Genomic DNA, 19093 nt, shown 5'->3' with positions numbered 1-19093 from the left:
AAATCATATTTATAATGTTACTATTATTAATTAATTGTTGTATTAACATTTTATTTTTATTTAAAAGCTATAAACATTAAATATAAATAAAAATGTTCTACATTTATGAATGATACATTTTTATAATGATGTTTTTACTAATAAACGTGATTTAAATATTAACAGGTTAAAAGAAGTTTGGGGTCCTCACAGAGATGGAAAAGTAAATGTGTGTGAATGTTAAGTCTGGTTAATGCTCAGATTTTCCCACAGAGTGCAGATTGTTCTTGAATCAGTAAGATGTGAGGCCCCACACACACACACACACACACACACACGCAGCGTGAGCAGGTTAATGTGTCAGCGGCTGTTATCAGCTGTTATCTGGTCCCACTGGTTTCCATGGAGTTCAGTGGGAGTGCAGGTTTTCTGAAGGGGAGACAGGAGCTGAGAGCAGAGTCGGGACCAGGATTTGGGTCCCTTCTGTGGCCTCGGTAATCCCTGATCAGTTACGGATTTAAGATTACGTTTCGTTCACGTGGAAGGTGTTTGTGTGAACTTTAGTGGGCGTGTTGTCCAGTGAATCAGCTGTTTCTAAGTTCTGCTCCAGCTCGTTCAGGTGGAACCGTCACTCTTCCCTCTGTCTCTGCAGCGAGCTTAGAGGACTTCCTGATGAGTGATGGTGAAGATGAAGGCTCCTTCCTGTCTCTGCCCTCGGCCCCCTTCTCACAGCGCCCCCTTCTGACCTCCGAGCTCGCCGACACAAGCGCACCCAGCCAGCAGCTGCTCATCCAGGTAAAGTGAAGGCAGCGCCGCCTGGTCAGAGCTGATTGGCTGCTGACGCCAGCACACCTGACAACATCCAGCTGACTGAAGCTCGGTGTGTCTGCATTGATTCGTTCTGATGTCGCTGCAGAACGAGGTCAGCACAAACACATGTAAATGTGCAACAGTTAGCCTAGCAGCTCCTTAGCATCGAATTGTCCCTCTGCAGGTCACAACAACACACATCACAGTAAACTCTGCGTGAAGGGCGTTTTAGAGCTTCTTATGGAGCCAAGACACGACAAGTTTTATACTTTTTATATTTGGAAGTATAACAACAGGTACAAATCACACGGATTAATTCTGACTCCAGAAAATACAAGAAAACCGTTCCAAGTACAAAACATTTGTCACTAATTTTACCAATTTATCTGATCCCTGACCAATCACAGAGAGAGCTGACACACCTTCCATCTCCAGGAAGAAACCTCGAGTTTCCCTTCGGCCCTTTAACCGCCTCCGCTACCGTCTGGAACAACATTTCTGTAGACTAATGAAGTTTTTAAAATGTGTGGAGAGAAACCGCCTGAATCATCTCTACCTGTTGGTTTGGTTACGTAAAGCCAAAAAACAAATGTTTATCTCACAGTTTGAAATTTTTACCATTTATTGTTTCTATATTATTAACCGTTAAGTCCACCAACTGTTAAACAACACGGATTCTTATTATTGGCCAAAGGATAAGAAAAAATGCAACGAAACGATTTTTCTTGGCGTGAAGTTTAAAAGGTTTGGAGGCTGCGACAGTCGTGCTGATTGGTCAGGCGTAGCGAAGCTTGGCTATCCCTGCTCTGTAACTGGTTTGTGATTGGAAGAATCTGATTGGTTTTTGAGTAAGTGTGTAAAATGTGTGTTAACGTTTTGAACTTGTATTTTTAGAATTTGTAGATTTTATTTGCGCCTGTACTTGTTACAAAAAGACACCAGTTAAAAAACGTGTGTACAGGTGACAAAACTGGAGATACAAGTTATAAAACTTTTGTCCCTAACCTAGCCCCGTACTCTGCACATTGTCTCAGTGTCGCCCTTGTGGCTGTTGACTGTGTGTTCTGTCATTTCTAACATTATCTGAAAAATAATCAGACATATTTAATAAAAGTAAAAGTAATGAAAAGTTTTTATCAGAGCCAAATGTAACAAGATTTTTTATCTTAATTTTTTTTAGAATTTTTTATTTTTACTTTAAGTGGCCCATATCACGTTATATGGTGATAGTTTAAATGGAAAACCAGGAAACAATGTGTGCAAAGCATGTTGTTGTGACTTAGAAATATTTGGGCACAACACATTTTATGGAGAGATGTCACTTTAACCTTATTAACACATTGAACTATAAAGTGCACAATAACAGTAATAATAATAATCTTGTTTATTGCGCAGCTTTGGTGCCCGTTTGCTGTAGCAGCGCCGTGATTCGAGAGCATAAATTCACACTCGAGTTCACAGGAACAGCAGTTTTGTACCAGAGGATGGAACTGATCGATTGACCCAGCTGTAACGCTCTGTTTTGTTCATGCTAGCTAACGAAGACACATTATGTTCTAAAGCAGAAAGCAAAGTTTAATTAGTTCAAATTTCTTCTGTAAATGTTGAGTTATCGTGTAGTTGAAACTGAATATTGCAACATCTCTAATCTACAGTGTTCATTTCTACACTGAAGGTGAAAAGTTTTAGTTTTTACTAGGGCTGTCAAAAATAACGTGATAATGGTGGTATCTCATTTATTTAATTAATTCTGTTAGAGTTTTAATGCAATTAACGCATGTGCGGCAGGAGAAGCTCCATACCTCCGTCGTTTCTCCATTATGATGGTGAAACCTCCCAACACTGCTATGCAGATGACACTCAGCTTTTCCTTTCTTTCCTACCTGACGACACAACGTCTCAATGTGAATATCAGCATGTTGCTGATATCTCCGCATGGATGAAGGATCTCCACCTTCAGTTAAATCTGTCCAAGACCGAGCTTATTGTCTTTCCAGCCAATCCTTCTTTACCGCCACAGATAAGCGTGCAGCTTGACTCCATCACGCTTGTGCCTACGTCTCTACCAGGAATCTTGGTGTCATGGTAGACAACCAGCTGACCTTTAAGGACCACGTTGTCTCGGTTGCTGGATCTTGCCGATTTGCTCTCTACAACATCAGGAGGATCAGACCCTACCTGACTGAACACACGGCCCAGCTCCTGGTCCAGGCTCTGGTCATTTCACGCATTGACTACTGCAACTCCTTACTGGCTGGCCTGCCTGCATGCTCAGTTAAACCTCTGCAGATGATCCAGAACGCAGCAGCACGTCTGGTCTTCAACCAGCCCAAAAGAGCTCATGTCACTCCGCTGCTAATCGCTCTCCACTGGATTCCAGTTGCAGCGCATCAGATTCAAAGCTCTGCTTCTGGCTTACAAAACAATAACCCAAACGGCTCCGGTCTACCTCCACTCCTTAATCCAGAGCTACACTCCCTCTCCACAGTTACGCTCTGCCAGTGAAAGACGCCTAGTGCTCCCACCACAAGGTGGCGCCACATCAGTAGCTGGACTCTTCTCCTCTGTTCTTCCCCGGTGGTGGAACCATCTACCCAACTCCGTCCGATCCACAGAGTCCTTATCCACTTTTAAAAGCAAGCTAAAGACTCAGTTGTTTAAGAAGCATTTCCACATTTAGCTTAACTAAATGAGTTAGAAGGATTTGTCCAGCTCTTTGGCTCAACCAAGCCAAGAATAGAATAGAATAGAAACATGGAGAGGCACGATGGAGATCAGCCGGCTGGTTCTATGGATGGATTTGAGAATGAACTCAGCATTAATGGAGCAACATGGACGTCGCCGCCGTGGAGAATGGGGGTGTTTTAACATCCACTCTTTTCCCAGTGAGAGGGTTCCACTCCCGCACTTTTCCTGTTGTTTTTCCCTTTTTTTTTTAACTTATCCTGCGTTTTATACCAACATGGCCGCTCTAGAGGATCTCTGCTCTCTCTGTTTGTGCAGCAGCTGCTTCCTCCCTCTCCTCTCATGTTGCTCCGTGAATCATGGCGGCTGTCGGTGATCAGCTGATCGGCTTTTCTCTCTTGCTGCGTGTGTTTATGGATCAGCTGAGAAGGAGGAAACTAGCGGTTCATGTTCACACCGTCACATATTTACCCCAAAGTCTTGTTGTTGGCAGGACCTTCTCTAACGGCAGCTGCTGGTGGTAGACAGGGTTTATACTTCAGCTATGCAGGGCCGGGCCTAGAAAAGTTCTGATGGGGGGCCAGGAGCACTGAGCAGGAAAAAGTGTAACAAAGTGAAGAAAAACTAGTAAAACAAGCACCCAATGATGTGTTTTACTAGCAGGTGTTACTTTGGGTGATGGTGCTGTAGGACTTTTATTACGGCTGCACAAACACACACATCAATGATAAACAGAAAAAGCTGTTTTTATCCAGATCATCAGTTTTATCAGAGTTTCTTTATCAATGTCGGCTGTTTAACTTCAGTCGTCTCATCTGCTGCTTTTAGGACAGAAACTATCACCATGGAGACGCTTGGTGAGATGATGAAAGATGAATACTGAATTATGATCTAGAACATAGTAGAGATGATTTAGAACATACAGAAGTACATTACATGCTGCATTTACTGACCCTGGGACATCTGAGGTTTACCCAACAGGAGGTCATTTAACAGTAAATATTTGTAGCATCGGCTCTTTCTGGTGATACGATGCAGTACAAATGTGCAGATTTCAATTATAGTCGGGAATAGTGATTAATCATGATTAATTTGTAAGCTGTGATTAATCTGACTATCATTTTAATCATCTGACAGCTCTAGTTTTTACTAAATATTTTCATGCAGTTTTCTGTAAAAGGCAGAACAGCCAGAAACAGTTAACAGGAAGTTTGTGCTTTAGTTTTTGAACAATCGTGAACATTTACTAAAAATGTTAATTTTATTTCTTGAGCTTTTTAAATTTTAATTTAAGATGAACCTCTTCAAGGCTCCTAATTTATTAAAAGTATTTTTAATATTAAATTAAATCTCTGTTCTCCGTTAAATCTAAGTCTCCACTAAGATTTAAGATGTTTTGTTTGGTAAATTAACATCAAAATAATTAATTAATAAATTTTCTTCTGTCATTGTCTCATCTTTGTCCATTTCTTTTTCCACGCCGTCTCCACCTGCAGAGAGTCACCTGGTCCTGCTGGTGGACTCCTGCTAACGTAAAAACCTTCATTCTTTCTGTGTGTAGCTGCTGTTTGGTCCTCCTCAAACGTAGTCTCAGTGTAGCGTCGGTCCAGACAGCTTCTAGACACCAGCTCCCATCAGAGCAGCATCGTCGTTGTTTAACCTCCACTTGTGTCTTCAGACTCTACAGGACAAGGTGTGTGAGTTCCAAGCTCGTCTTCGCTCTGAGGAAGTTGCCCGTCACCTGCTGGTGCAGCAGCTACAGCACAGCCTCCAGCAGAAGACGGGCGGAGGCGTCCACACGCTGCAGGACAAGCCGTCGGCCTCGTCCAATGGTGAGACGTTCGTCCACAGGTTCTTCCTTCAGGTGGGTCAGTGCAGGTAATTGACGCAGTGTGGTGTGTGTTCAGGTGTGAGGCTGCTGCAGCCCAGTGAGGATTATTTCAGCGGTGCAGAAGAAGAGCAGCTCGTTGCTCGGCTGCGCACACAGGTAAGTCCTCAGGAGGCGTGTCACACCTGGTGGGTTAAACTCAAACATGTTTAACCCTTAAAACTCCACATTTTCATGTTTTTTTAAGGTCAACCTGTTTGTTTTAGTTATTATTGTTAAAGCTGAAGCTTTTAATCCCAGTATAAACCAGTCTGTAGCAGTTTTTAATCCCAGTATAAACCAGTCTGTAGCAGCTTTTAATCCCAGTATAAACCAGTCTGTAGTAGCTTTTAATCCCAGTATAAACCAGTCTGTAGCAGCTTTTAATCCCAGTATAAACCAGTCTGTAGCAGCTTTTAATCCCAGTATAAACCAGTCTGTAGCAGCTTTTAATCCCAGTATAAACCAGCCTGTAACAGTTTTTAATCCCAGTATAAACCAGTCTGTAGCAGCTTTTAATCCCAGTATAAACCAGTCTGTAACAGCTTTTAATCCCAGTATAAACCAGTCTGTAACACCTTTTAATCCCAGTATAAACCAGTCTGTAGCAGCTTTTAATCCCAGTATAAACCAGTCTGTAGCAGCTTTTAATCCCAGTATAAACCAGTCTGTAACAGCTTTTAATCCCAGTATAAACCAGTGTGTAGCAGCTTTTAATCCCAGTATAAACCAGTCTGTAACAGCCTTTAATCCCAGTATAAACCAGCCTGTAACAGTTTTTAATCCCAGTATAAACCAGTCTGTAGCAGCTTTTAATCCCAGTATAAACCAGTCTGTAACAGCTTTTAATCCCAGTATAAACCAGTCTGTAGCAGCTTTTAATCCCAGTATAAACCAGTGTGTAGCAGCTTTTAATCCCAGTATAAACCAGTCTGTAGCAACTTTTATTCCCAGTATAAACAAGTCTGTAACAGCTTTTAATCCCAGTATAAACCAGTCTGTAGCAGCTTTTAATCCCAGTATAAACCAGTGTGTAGCAGCTTTTAATCCCAGTATAAACCAGTCTGTAGCAACTTTTATTCCCAGTATAAACAAGTCTGTAACAGCTTTTAATCCCAGTATAAACCAGTCTGTAGCAGCTTTTAATCCCAGTATAAACCAGTGTGTAACAGCTTTTAATCCCAGTATAAACCACTGTGTAACAGCTTTTAATCCCAGTATAAACCAGTCTGTAGCAGCTTTTAATCCCAGTATAAACCAGTCTGTAGCAGCTTTTAATCCCAGTATAAACCAGTCTGTAGCAGCTTTTAATCCCAGTATAAACCAGTCTGTAGCAGCTTTTAATCCCAGTATAAACCAGCCTGTAACAGTTTTTAATCCCAGTATAAACCAGTCTGTAGCAGCTTTTAATCCCAGTATAAACCAGTCTGTAACAGCTTTTAATCCCAGTATAAACCAGTCTGTAACAGCTTTTAATCCCAGTATAAACCAGTCTGTAGCAGCTTTTAATCCCAGTATAAACCAGTGTGTAGCAGCTTTTAATCCCAGTATAAACCAGTCTGTAGCAACTTTTATTCCCAGTATAAACAAGTCTGTAACAGCTTTTAATCCCAGTATAAACCAGTCTGTAGCAGCTTTTAATCCCAGTATAAACCAGTGTGTAGCAGCTTTTAATCCCAGTATAAACCAGTCTGTAGCAACTTTTATTCCCAGTATAAACAAGTCTGTAACAGCTTTTAATCCCAGTATAAACCAGTCTGTAGCAGCTTTTAATCCCAGTATAAACCAGTGTGTAACAGCTTTTAATCCCAGTATAAACCACTGTGTAACAGCTTTTAATCCCAGTATAAACCAGTCTGTAGCAGCTTTTAATCCCAGTATAAACCAGTCTGTAGCAGCTTTTAATCCCAGTATAAACCAGTCTGTAGCAGCTTTTAATCCCAGTATAAACCAGTCTGTAGCAGCTTTTAATCCCAGTATAAACCAGCCTGTAACAGTTTTTAATCCCAGTATAAACCAGTCTGTAGCAGCTTTTAATCCCAGTATAAACCAGTCTGTAACAGCTTTTAATCCCAGTATAAACCAGTCTGTAACACCTTTTAATCCCAGTATAAACCAGTCTGTAGCAGCTTTTAATCCCAGTATAAACCAGTCTGTAGCAGCTTTTAATCCCAGTATAAACCAGTCTGTAACAGCTTTTAATCCCAGTATAAACCAGTGTGTAGCAGCTTTTAATCCCAGTATAAACCAGTCTGTAACAGCCTTTAATCCCAGTATAAACCAGCCTGTAACAGTTTTTAATCCCAGTATAAACCAGTCTGTAGCAGCTTTTAATCCCAGTATAAACCAGTCTGTAGCAGCTTTTAATCCCAGTATAAACCAGTGTGTAGCAGCTTTTAATCCCAGTATAAACCAGTCTGTAGCAACTTTTATTCCCAGTATAAACAAGTCTGTAACAGCTTTTAATCCCAGTATAAACCAGTCTGTAGCAGCTTTTAATCCCAGTATAAACCAGTGTGTAACAGCTTTTAATCCCAGTATAAACCACTGTGTAACAGCTTTTAATCCCAGTATAAACCAGTCTGTAGCAGCTTTTAATCCCAGTATAAACCAGTCTGTAGCAGCTTTTAATCCCAGTATAAACCAGTGTGTGGCAGCTTTTAATCCCAGTATAAACCTGTCTGTAACAGCTTTTAATCCCAGTATAAACCAGTCTGTAACACCTTTTAATCCCAGTATAAACCAGTCTGTAGCAGCTTTTAATCCCAGTGTAAACCAGTCTGTAGCAGCTTTTAATCCCAGTATAAACCAGTGTGTAGCGGCTTTTAATCCCAGTATAAACCAGTCTGTAGCAGCTTTTAATCCCAGTATAAACCAGTCTGTAGCAGCTTTTAATCCCAGTATGAACCAGTCTGTAGTAGCTTTTATTCCCAGTATAAACCAGTGTGTAGCAGCTTTTAATCCCAGTATAAACCAGTGTGTAGCAGCTTTTCATCCCAGTATAAACCAGTGTGTAGCAGCTTTTAATCCCAATATAAACCAGTGTGTAGCAGCTTTTAATCCCAGTATAAACCAGTGTGTAGCAGCTTTTCATCCCAGTATAAACCAGTGTGTAGCAGCTTTTAATCCCAGTATAAACCAGTCTGTAACAGCTTTTAATCCCAGTATAAACCAGTGTGTAGCAGCTTTTAATCCCAGAATAAACCAGTGTGTAGCAGCTTTTAATCCCAGTATAAACCAGCGTGTGGCAGCTTTTAATCCCAGTATAAACCAGTGTGTAGCAGCTTTTAATCCCAGTATAAACCAGTGTGTAGCAGCTTTTAATCCCAGTATAAACCAGTCTGTAGCAGCTTTTAATCCCAGTATAAACCAGTCTGTAGCAGCTTTTAATCCCAGTATAAACCTGTCTGTAGCAGCTTTTAATCCCAGTATAAACCAGCCTGTAACAGTTTTTAATCCCAGTATAAACCAGTCTGTAACAGCTTTTAATCCCAGTATAAACCAGCCTGTAGCAGCTTTTAATCCCAGTATAAACCAGTCTGTAACAGCTTTTAATCCCAGTATAAACCAGTCTGTAGCAGCTTTTAATCCCAGTATAAACCAGTCTGTAACAGCTTTTAATCCCAGTATAAACCAGTCTGTAACAACTTTTAATCCCAGTATAAACCAGTGTGTAGCAGCTTTTAATCCCAGTATAAACCAGTCTGTAACAGCTTTTAATCCCAGTATAAACCAGTCTGTAACAGCTTTTAATCCCAGTATAAACCAGTGTGTAACAGCTTTTAATCCCAGTATAAACCAGTCTGTAGCAACTTTTAATCCCAGTATAAACCAGTGTGTAACAGCTTTTAATCCCAGTATAAACCAGTCTGTAGCAACTTTTAATCCCAGTATAAACAAGTCTGTAACAGCTTTTAATCCCAGTATAAACCAGTGTGTAGCAGCTTTTAATCCCAGTATAAACCAGTCTGTAACAGCCTTTAATCCCAGTATAAACCAGCCTGTAACAGTTTTTAATCCCAGTATAAACCAGTCTGTAGCAGCTTTTAATCCCAGTATAAACCAGTCTGTAACAGCTTTTAATCCCAGTATAAACCAGTCTGTAGCAGCTTTTAATCCCAGTATAAACCAGTGTGTAGCAGCTTTTAATCCCAGTATAAACCAGTCTGTAGCAGCTTTTATTCCCAGTATAAACAAGTCTGTAACAGCTTTTAATCCCAGTATAAACCAGTCTGTAGCAGCTTTTAATCCCAGTATAAACCAGTGTGTAACAGCTTTTAATCCCAGTATAAACCACTGTGTAACAGCTTTTAATCCCAGTATAAACCAGTCTGTAGCAGCTTTTAATCCCAGTATAAACCAGTCTGTAGCAGCTTTTAATCCCAGTATAAACCAGCCTGTAACAGTTTTTAATCCCAGTATAAACCAGTCTGTAGCAGCTTTTAATCCCAGTATAAACCAGTCTGTAATAGCTTTTAATCCCAGTATAAACCAGTCTGTAACACCTTTTAATCCCAGTATAAACCAGTCTGTAGCAGCTTTTAATCCCAGTGTAAACCAGTCTGTAGCAGCTTTTAATCCCAGTATAAACCAGTGTGTGGCAGCTTTTAATCCCAGTATAAACCAGTCTGTAACAGCTTTTGATCCCAGTATAAACCAGTCTGTAACACCTTTTAATCCCAGTATAAACCAGTCTGTAGCAGCTTTTAATCCCAGTGTAAACCAGTCTGTAGCAGCTTTTAATCCCAGTATAAACCAGTGTGTAGCGGCTTTTAATCCCAGTATAAACCAGTCTGTAGCAGCTTTTAATCCCAGTATAAACCAGTCTGTAGCAGCTTTTAATCCCAGTATAAACCAGTCTGTAGCAGCTTTTAATCCCAGTATAAACCAGTCTGTAACAGCTTTTAATCCCAGTATAAACCAGTGTGTAGCAGCTTTTAATCCCAGTATAAACCAGTCTGTAACAGCCTTTAATCCCAGTATAAACCAGCCTGTAACAGTTTTTAATCCCAGTATAAACCAGTCTGTAGCAGCTTTTAATCCCAGTATAAACCAGTCTGTAGCAGCTTTTAATCCCAGTATAAACCAGTGTGTAGCAGCTTTTAATCCCAGTATAAACCAGTCTGTAGCAACTTTTATTCCCAGTATAAACAAGTCTGTAACAGCTTTTAATCCCAGTATAAACCAGTCTGTAGCAGCTTTTAATCCCAGTATAAACCAGTGTGTAACAGCTTTTAATCCCAGTATAAACCACTGTGTAACAGCTTTTAATCCCAGTATAAACCAGTCTGTAGCAGCTTTTAATCCCAGTATAAACCAGTCTGTAGCAGCTTTTAATCCCAGTATAAACCAGCCTGTAACAGTTTTTAATCCCAGTATAAACCAGTCTGTAGCAGCTTTTAATCCCAGTATAAACCAGTCTGTAACAGCTTTTAATCCCAGTATAAACCAGTCTGTAACACCTTTTAATCCCAGTATAAACCAGTCTGTAGCAGCTTTTAATCCCAGTGTAAACCAGTCTGTAGCAGCTTTTAATCCCAGTATAAACCAGTGTGTGGCAGCTTTTAATCCCAGTATAAACCTGTCTGTAACAGCTTTTAATCCCAGTATAAACCAGTCTGTAACACCTTTTAATCCCAGTATAAACCAGTCTGTAGCAGCTTTTAATCCCAGTGTAAACCAGTCTGTAGCAGCTTTTAATCCCAGTATAAACCAGTGTGTAGCGGCTTTTAATCCCAGTATAAACCAGTCTGTAGCAGCTTTTAATCCCAGTATAAACCAGTCTGTAGCAGCTTTTAATCCCAGTATGAACCAGTCTGTAGTAGCTTTTATTCCCAGTATAAACCAGTGTGTAGCAGCTTTTAATCCCAGTATAAACCAGTGTGTAGCAGCTTTTCATCCCAGTATAAACCAGTGTGTAGCAGCTTTTAATCCCAATATAAACCAGTGTGTAGCAGCTTTTAATCCCAGTATAAACCAGTGTGTAGCAGCTTTTCATCCCAGTATAAACCAGTGTGTAGCAGCTTTTAATCCCAGTATAAACCAGTCTGTAACAGCTTTTAATCCCAGTATAAACCAGTGTGTAGCAGCTTTTAATCCCAGTATAAACCAGTCTGTAGCAGCTTTTAATCCCAGTATAAACCAGTCTGTAGCAGCTTTTAATCCCAGTATAAACCAGTCTGTAACAGCTTTTAATCCCAGTATAAACCAGTGTGTAGCAGCTTTTAATCCCAGAATAAACCAGTGTGTAGCAGCTTTTAATCCCAGTATAAACCAGCGTGTGGCAGCTTTTAATCCCAGTATAAACCAGTGTGTAGCAGCTTTTAATCCCAGTATAAACCAGTGTGTAGCAGCTTTTAATCCCAGTATAAACCAGTCTGTAGCAGCTTTTAATCCCAGTATAAACCAGTCTGTAGCAGCTTTTAATCCCAGTATAAACCTGTCTGTAGCAGCTTTTAATCCCAGTATAAACCAGCCTGTAACAGTTTTTAATCCCAGTATAAACCAGTCTGTAACAGCTTTTAATCCCAGTATAAACCAGCCTGTAGCAGCTTTTAATCCCAGTATAAACCAGTCTGTAACAGCTTTTAATCCCAGTATAAACCAGTCTGTAGCAGCTTTTAATCCCAGTATAAACCAGTCTGTAACAGCTTTTAATCCCAGTATAAACCAGTCTGTAACAACTTTTAATCCCAGTATAAACCAGTGTGTAGCAGCTTTTAATCCCAGTATAAACCAGTCTGTAACAGCTTTTAATCCCAGTATAAACCAGTCTGTAACAGCTTTTAATCCCAGTATAAACCAGTGTGTAACAGCTTTTAATCCCAGTATAAACCAGTCTGTAGCAACTTTTAATCCCAGTATAAACCAGTGTGTAACAGCTTTTAATCCCAGTATAAACCAGTCTGTAGCAACTTTTAATCCCAGTATAAACAAGTCTGTAACAGCTTTTAATCCCAGTATAAACCAGTGTGTAGCAGCTTTTAATCCCAGTATAAACCAGTCTGTAACAGCCTTTAATCCCAGTATAAACCAGCCTGTAACAGTTTTTAATCCCAGTATAAACCAGTCTGTAGCAGCTTTTAATCCCAGTATAAACCAGTCTGTAACAGCTTTTAATCCCAGTATAAACCAGTCTGTAGCAGCTTTTAATCCCAGTATAAACCAGTGTGTAGCAGCTTTTAATCCCAGTATAAACCAGTCTGTAGCAGCTTTTATTCCCAGTATAAACAAGTCTGTAACAGCTTTTAATCCCAGTATAAACCAGTCTGTAGCAGCTTTTAATCCCAGTATAAACCAGTGTGTAACAGCTTTTAATCCCAGTATAAACCACTGTGTAACAGCTTTTAATCCCAGTATAAACCAGTCTGTAGCAGCTTTTAATCCCAGTATAAACCAGTCTGTAGCAGCTTTTAATCCCAGTATAAACCAGCCTGTAACAGTTTTTAATCCCAGTATAAACCAGTCTGTAGCAGCTTTTAATCCCAGTATAAACCAGTCTGTAATAGCTTTTAATCCCAGTATAAACCAGTCTGTAACACCTTTTAATCCCAGTATAAACCAGTCTGTAGCAGCTTTTAATCCCAGTGTAAACCAGTCTGTAGCAGCTTTTAATCCCAGTATAAACCAGTGTGTGGCAGCTTTTAATCCCAGTATAAACCAGTCTGTAACAGCTTTTGATCCCAGTATAAACCAGTCTGTAACACCTTTTAATCCCAGTATAAACCAGTCTGTAGCAGCTTTTAATCCCAGTGTAAACCAGTCTGTAGCAGCTTTTAATCCCAGTATAAACCAGTGTGTAGCGGCTTTTAATCCCAGTATAAACCAGTCTGTAGCAGCTTTTAATCCCAGTATAAACCAGTCTGTAGCAGCTTTTAATCCCAGTATAAACCAGTCTGTAGCAGCTTTTATTCCCAGTATAAACCAGTGTGTAGCAGCTTTTAATCCCAGTATAAACCAGTGTGTAGCAGCTTTTCATCCCAGTATAAACCAGTGTGTAGCAGCTTTTAATCCCAATATAAACCAGTCTGTAGCAGCTTTTAATCCCAGTATAAACCAGTGTGTAGCAGCTTTTAATCCCAGTATAAACCAGTCTGTAACAGCTTTTAATCCCAGTATAAACCAGTGTGTAGCAGCTTTTAATCCCAGTATAAACCAGTCTGTAGCAGCTTTTAATCCCAGTATAAACCAGTCTGTAGCAGCTTTTAATCCCAGTATAAACCAGTCTGTAACAGCTTTTAATCCCAGTATAAACCAGTGTGTGGCAGCTTTTAATCCCAGTATAAACCAGTGTGTAGCAGCTTTTAATCCCAGTATAAACCAGTGTGTAGCAGCTTTTAATCCCAGTATAAACCAGTCTGTAGCAGCTTTTAATCCCAGTATAAACCAGTCTGTAGCAGCTTTTAATCCCAGTATAAACCTGTCTGTAGCAGCTTTTAATCCCAGTATAAACCAGTGTGTAGCAGCTTTTAATCCCAGTATAAACCAGTGTGTAGCAGCTTTTAATCCCAGTATAAACCAGTCTGTAACAGCTTTTAATCCCAGTATAAACCAGTCTGTAGCAGCTTTTAATCCCAGTATAAACCTGTCTGTAGCAGCTTTTAATCCCAGTATAAACCAGCCTGTAACAGTTTTTAATCCCAGTATAAACCAGTCTGTAACAGCTTTTAATCCCAGTATAAACCAGCCTGTAGCAGCTTTTAATCCCAGTATAAACCAGTCTGTAACAGCTTTTAATCCCAGTATAAACCAGTCTGTAGCAGCTTTTAATCCCAGTATAAACCAGTCTGTAACAGCTTTTAATCCCAGTATAAACCAGTCTGTAACAACTTTTAATCCCAGTATAAACCAGTCTGTAACAGCTTTTAATCCCAGTATAAACCAGTCTGTAACAGCTTTTAATCCCAGTATAAACCAGTCTGTAACAGCTTTTAATCCCAGTATAAACCAGTGTGTAGCAGCTTTTAATCCCAGTATAAACCAGTCTGTAACAGCTTTTAATCCCAGTATAAACCAGTCTGTAACAGCTTTTAATCCCAGTATAAACCAGTCTGTAACAGCTTTTAATCCCAGTATAAACCAGTGTGTAACAGCTTTTAATCCCAGTATAAACCAGTCTGTAGCAACTTTTAATCCCAGTATAAACAAGTCTGTAACAGCTTTTAATCCCAGTATAAACCAGTCTGTAGCAGCTTTTAATCCCAGTATAAACCAGTCTGTAACAGCTTTTAATCCCAGTATAAACCAGTGTGTAACAGCTTTTAATCCCAGTATAAACCAGTCTGTAGCAACTTTTAATCCCAGTATAAACCAGTCTGTAGCATCTTTTATTCCCAGTATAAACCAGTCTGTAGCAGCTTTTAATCCCAGTATAAACCAGTCTGTAGCAGCTTTTAATCCCAGTATAAACCAGTGTGTAACAGCTTTTAATCCCAGTATAAACCAGTCTGTAGCAACTTTTAATCCCAGTATAAACCAGTCTGTAGCAACTTTTAATCCCAGTATAAACAAGTTTGTAACAGCTTTTAATCCCAGTATAAACCAGTGTGTAGAAGCTTTTAATCCCAGTATAAACCAGTCTGTAGCAGCTTTTAATCCCAGTATAAACCAGTGTGTAACAGCTTTTAATCCCAGTATAAACCAGTCTGTAGCAGCTTTTAATCCCAGTATAAACCAGTCTGTAACACCTTTTAATCCCAGTATAAACCAGTCTGTAGCAGCTTTTAATCCCAGTATAAACCAGTGTGTAGCAGCTTTTAATCCCAGTATAAACCAGTCTGTAACAGCTTTTAATCCCAGTATAAACCAGTCTGTAGCAGCTTTTAATCCCAGGATAAACCAGTCTGTAGCAGCTTTTAATCCCAGTATAAACCAGTGTGTAGCAGCTTTTAATCCCAGTATAAACCAGTGTGTAGCAGCTTTTAATCCCAGTATAAACCAGTCTGTAACAGCTTTTAATCCCAGTATAAACCAGTCTGTAACAGCTTTTAATCCCAGTATAAACCAGTCTGTAGCAGCTGTCAGACTGGGAGGTAAAATGATGTAAAATGAATGTATGAATAGATGTAGCAGCATAAAGGTCGACCAGAAGAAGAAAGCAGAATTTATTACTAACAGAACTTTGTAGAAATAACACACAGACCAACAGTGACCAAACCTTTTCTCATCTCATCGTTCTCTCAAGTCTTGGCTTTCAGGAGAAAAAATATTGTTATTGAAACAAACACACAACAGAAACTATTTCCATGTTTCCACTTTTTCCTCATTTCCAGTTATTCCTGCTACTATTTACCTGCTATCCTCACTAAACCAACTCCAGCTGAGCTGCTTTGTGGCGCCACCGTGCATCAGAAACGTCTTCTTGGCTTTATTCCAGCCATAGAGGAGCATTATTTTTCTTCTTTTCACACACACATAGAACTTTCTGCTCACTGGTTGATCTTTGGCTGCTCCTGATTGGACGTTACCGTCAATCTAAGCTCTCTGATTGGTGGAAAGTCTGACAGGAAGTGGCTTCATCATCATGTCCAGGTCTAAATAGAGGTCTCTTAGCAACATAGTAGTGATGGTGATGTTTTTATGGTGAAATGTGATAAATAATGCTGTTATCATGGATCATTGTGGATTTACCAGATAGAGTCTCTGAATAAAACTACATTTAGTGGCTGGATTGTAAACCTCCTGGACGGGATAGAAATGCTGGAAAACTTCTGTAGATCAGCTAAAGGGTTAAATATCCATCACAGTTTACCCCACAGAGATACACACCACCGCTCCTGAGACACTGATGATGGTTCAAGAGATCTGGAGTTTTAAGGGTTAACAGACTTCTGTTCTGGATTCGGTCTCATTCTGAGATGTTTCTGCATCATGTGAAGACGATATTTTTATCAGTGCATCTTCTGCAGGTGGAGGAGCTGGAGCAGAAGCTGTTGGATCAGACTCAGGAGGTGGAGAGACTCCGCTCTGAACTGGTGAGTTTGTGCTGGAAACACATTGCACACACACCCTCTGTGAGAGGATCCTAACTGGTTTCTCAAGTCTAGATTCTAGCCTGGACCCCAGAACCAGTCCTGAATCCTCACATAGTCTATGAAGGTGTGAAGACCAGACTCAGTGTTCAGTTTGGAAATGTCTTCACAGTAGTCTGAACATGGTGTTGTTGACATGGCGGATGTTGCGCTGCTAAATAAAATAAACTTGATCTTCTTGGAAGGGCAGGGTTTGCTGCTGGGGGGGTATGGGGGGGCCCCTGTTCATATTCTACACAGAATTTTATCGTCAGCTCCACATTTTCAGTTTTAAAGCTTCCTGTGCACGTACATCATTAAATCGCTATTATGCTGTTACAGGCTGGTTTATACTGGGATTAAAAGCTGTTACACACTGGTTTATACTGGGATTAAAAGCTGCTACAGACTGGTTTATACTGGGATTAAAAGCTGCTACAGACTGGTTTATACTGGGATTAAAAGCTGCTACAGACTGGTTTATACTGGGATTAAAAGCTGCTACAGACTGGTTTATACTGGGATTAAAAGCTGCTACAGACTGGTTTATACTGGGATTAAAAGCTGCTACAGACTGGTTTATACTGGGATTAAAAACTGCTACAGACTGGTTTAGATAAAAATAAACCTGGTGGATTCAAATAGCAGAAAATGGTTTAGTGTTAAGGGATAAAGATCACATTTCGGAAACATGACACCAGATTTATAAGTTTTTTTCTTGTGTAATTCAGCTGTTAAAAGACTGAATCTGTATTTTACACGAGTAGCTGTTACTGAGTCTGTTTTCTGACCATAGCTGGAGGTCAGACTGAGTTATGTGAATCAGCTGTGGAGCATGATGAGGAGCAGGTGTGAACGCATAAAAGGTTTAATAAAAGTGACCCAGTTTGTCCTCCTGACCTGCAGGGGGCGACAGACCTGGAGAAGCAGCTGGAGCTGCTGCTGGTGGAGAACGAGCATCTGAAGCAGAAGCTGAAGTCATGCAGGAGTCCAGAGCTTCAGAAGCCGGACACAGCTGCTGAGAGCTGCAGCTGCAGCCACAGCCAGGTCAACACAGCACGTTTGGACCGAGCAGAACCAGAACCAGCTTTCCAGCACTTCCACCTGACCTTCTGAACTTTCTGTGCTGCAGGATGCGGAGGCCCTGCGACGAGAGGTGTCCCGCTGGGAGAACCAGACCCGGCAGAGCGAGCAGAGGCTGGCTGAGCTGGAGCGGGAGCTGCTGGAGAAAAGCTCCAGGGTGGAGGTTCTACACCGGCAGCTGGACGACAGCCGGACTCAGCTGGATGAATCCAGGCGGAGGCAGATGGAGGCGGAGCAGAAACTCCGTCTCCGTCTGCAAGAGTGTGAGGAGGAGATCGCTAGACGGGCAGTGACGCCCCCCAGAGTCCAGGTGAGGAACCTCTGGTCAGCCGGTGGAGAAGTTCTGGATGATCCAGACGTTCTAACCCATGTTTGTTCTTCAGTACGTGACCCAGACGGTGGAGGTGGAGTCGGCCGACACCCAGAAAGTTCTGGTGGAACTGCAGATGAAGAACGGTGCCCTGCAGGAGCAGCTGAGCGTGCAGAGGCAGCTGCTACGAGAACTGGAAACACAGCTGCACGAGTCGCAGCGCACCTGCACCCAGCTCAGGACGCAGGTAGGTTCTGCTGCAGCTTCCAGATCAGAACCACAGAACCTGGAGTTATTTCACCTCTGCAGCAGAGGAGAATCCTGTTTTCTTTCTCCAGATGTAAGATTTTGGTTCTGATTCTTAAATTCCAAACCACCCAAGGTTAGGACTGAAGACTGTCAGAGGGTCAGATCCAGCTCAGGGCTGTTTGTCAGACCTCAGGTCCATTTCCTGGTTAACTCGCTCCACCTTCTCCTCTCTGCACGCGCTCCCTGCAGCTGCTCGCCGATCGAGGCCGTCTGTGCGGCCTCCTCTCCAAGGCTGTCGGCAAGGGCAACGGCGAGATGGTTCGCGGGTTGTCCAAGGTTGGCCGCGCCCCCTTCCCCGCCCCCCGCCCATGAGCTCACAGCGAGTGTTTGTCCCGACTGAAGGGTCAAAGTTCCCAGATAAAACTGATGTTACTGAGAAAAAAGACGTTTAGTTTCTCTTTTAATTCGTTCCTGCTTTTATTAGATAAAAAAAACAAAACAAAAACAGATCAACAAACTAACGGGACGTTTAAAACTAATTTGTAAGAAGTTTTTTAATATAAATAATATATATAATACCACACATGAGACATAATAATCATAAAAAAGGTGAAAACAGTCACAGCCAACAGGTGTTATGAGAAGGGAAACAAAGGGATGTTGGGATTAATGGGATACAAATCCCATTAATTGGAAATAATTTGGGATAATTAAACATGAAAAATTAAAGATATTTAGAATAATTAAAATAAATGAAAACTGTAAAAACTAGAAGCACTCAGAGAGCACAGACCTTCACCAAGCCATTGTCTTTTTTTTATTATTTATTATTATTATTATTTATTTAATTTTTTTTTTCTTTTGGCAATGATTCTGGGCATTAGTTTTCAGTTAGAAGCTCTAATGCCTAAATGTCCCCTTAGTAAAGAATCCTTTAAAAGTTCCTTGATCCAGACGGTGATCCAGATCACCCCCAAAATCGAATCACTTGTTCATTTATTCCATTTCTGAGATTTCCTGAAAATTTCATCTAAAGCCATGTGTAACTTTTTGAGTTATGTTGCTTACGAGTCATTTTTAGCCCTGAACTCTGTCTGCAGG

The 19093-nt window shown here is 40.8% G+C and overlaps 1 protein-coding gene across 2 annotated transcripts in view; it reads left to right on the top strand.

Annotated features, from left to right (window-relative positions):
* The window catches only part of kifc3 (kinesin family member C3), a 70966-nt gene that overhangs the window by 36157 nt on the left and 15716 nt on the right, over positions 1-19093 (top strand). For both annotated transcript variants that reach the window (XM_041993698.1, XM_041993689.1), the window contains exons 3-9: positions 632-774; positions 5153-5306; positions 5382-5461; positions 16249-16314; positions 17257-17397; positions 17483-17743; positions 17817-17990. In XM_041993698.1, the coding sequence (XP_041849632.1) occupies positions 632-774; positions 5153-5306; positions 5382-5461; positions 16249-16314; positions 17257-17397; positions 17483-17743; positions 17817-17990 (1019 nt within the window). The remainder of the gene's footprint in view (positions 1-631; positions 775-5152; positions 5307-5381; positions 5462-16248; positions 16315-17256; positions 17398-17482; positions 17744-17816; positions 17991-19093) is intronic.

The sequence above is a fragment of the Melanotaenia boesemani genome, chromosome 1, assembly GCF_017639745.1.
Source record: "Melanotaenia boesemani isolate fMelBoe1 chromosome 1, fMelBoe1.pri, whole genome shotgun sequence".
NCBI classification, from domain to species: Eukaryota; Metazoa; Chordata; class Actinopteri; order Atheriniformes; family Melanotaeniidae; genus Melanotaenia; species Melanotaenia boesemani.
Note: the sequence above shows the minus strand (reverse complement) of the source record. Positions and strands in the feature narration are given on the sequence as shown.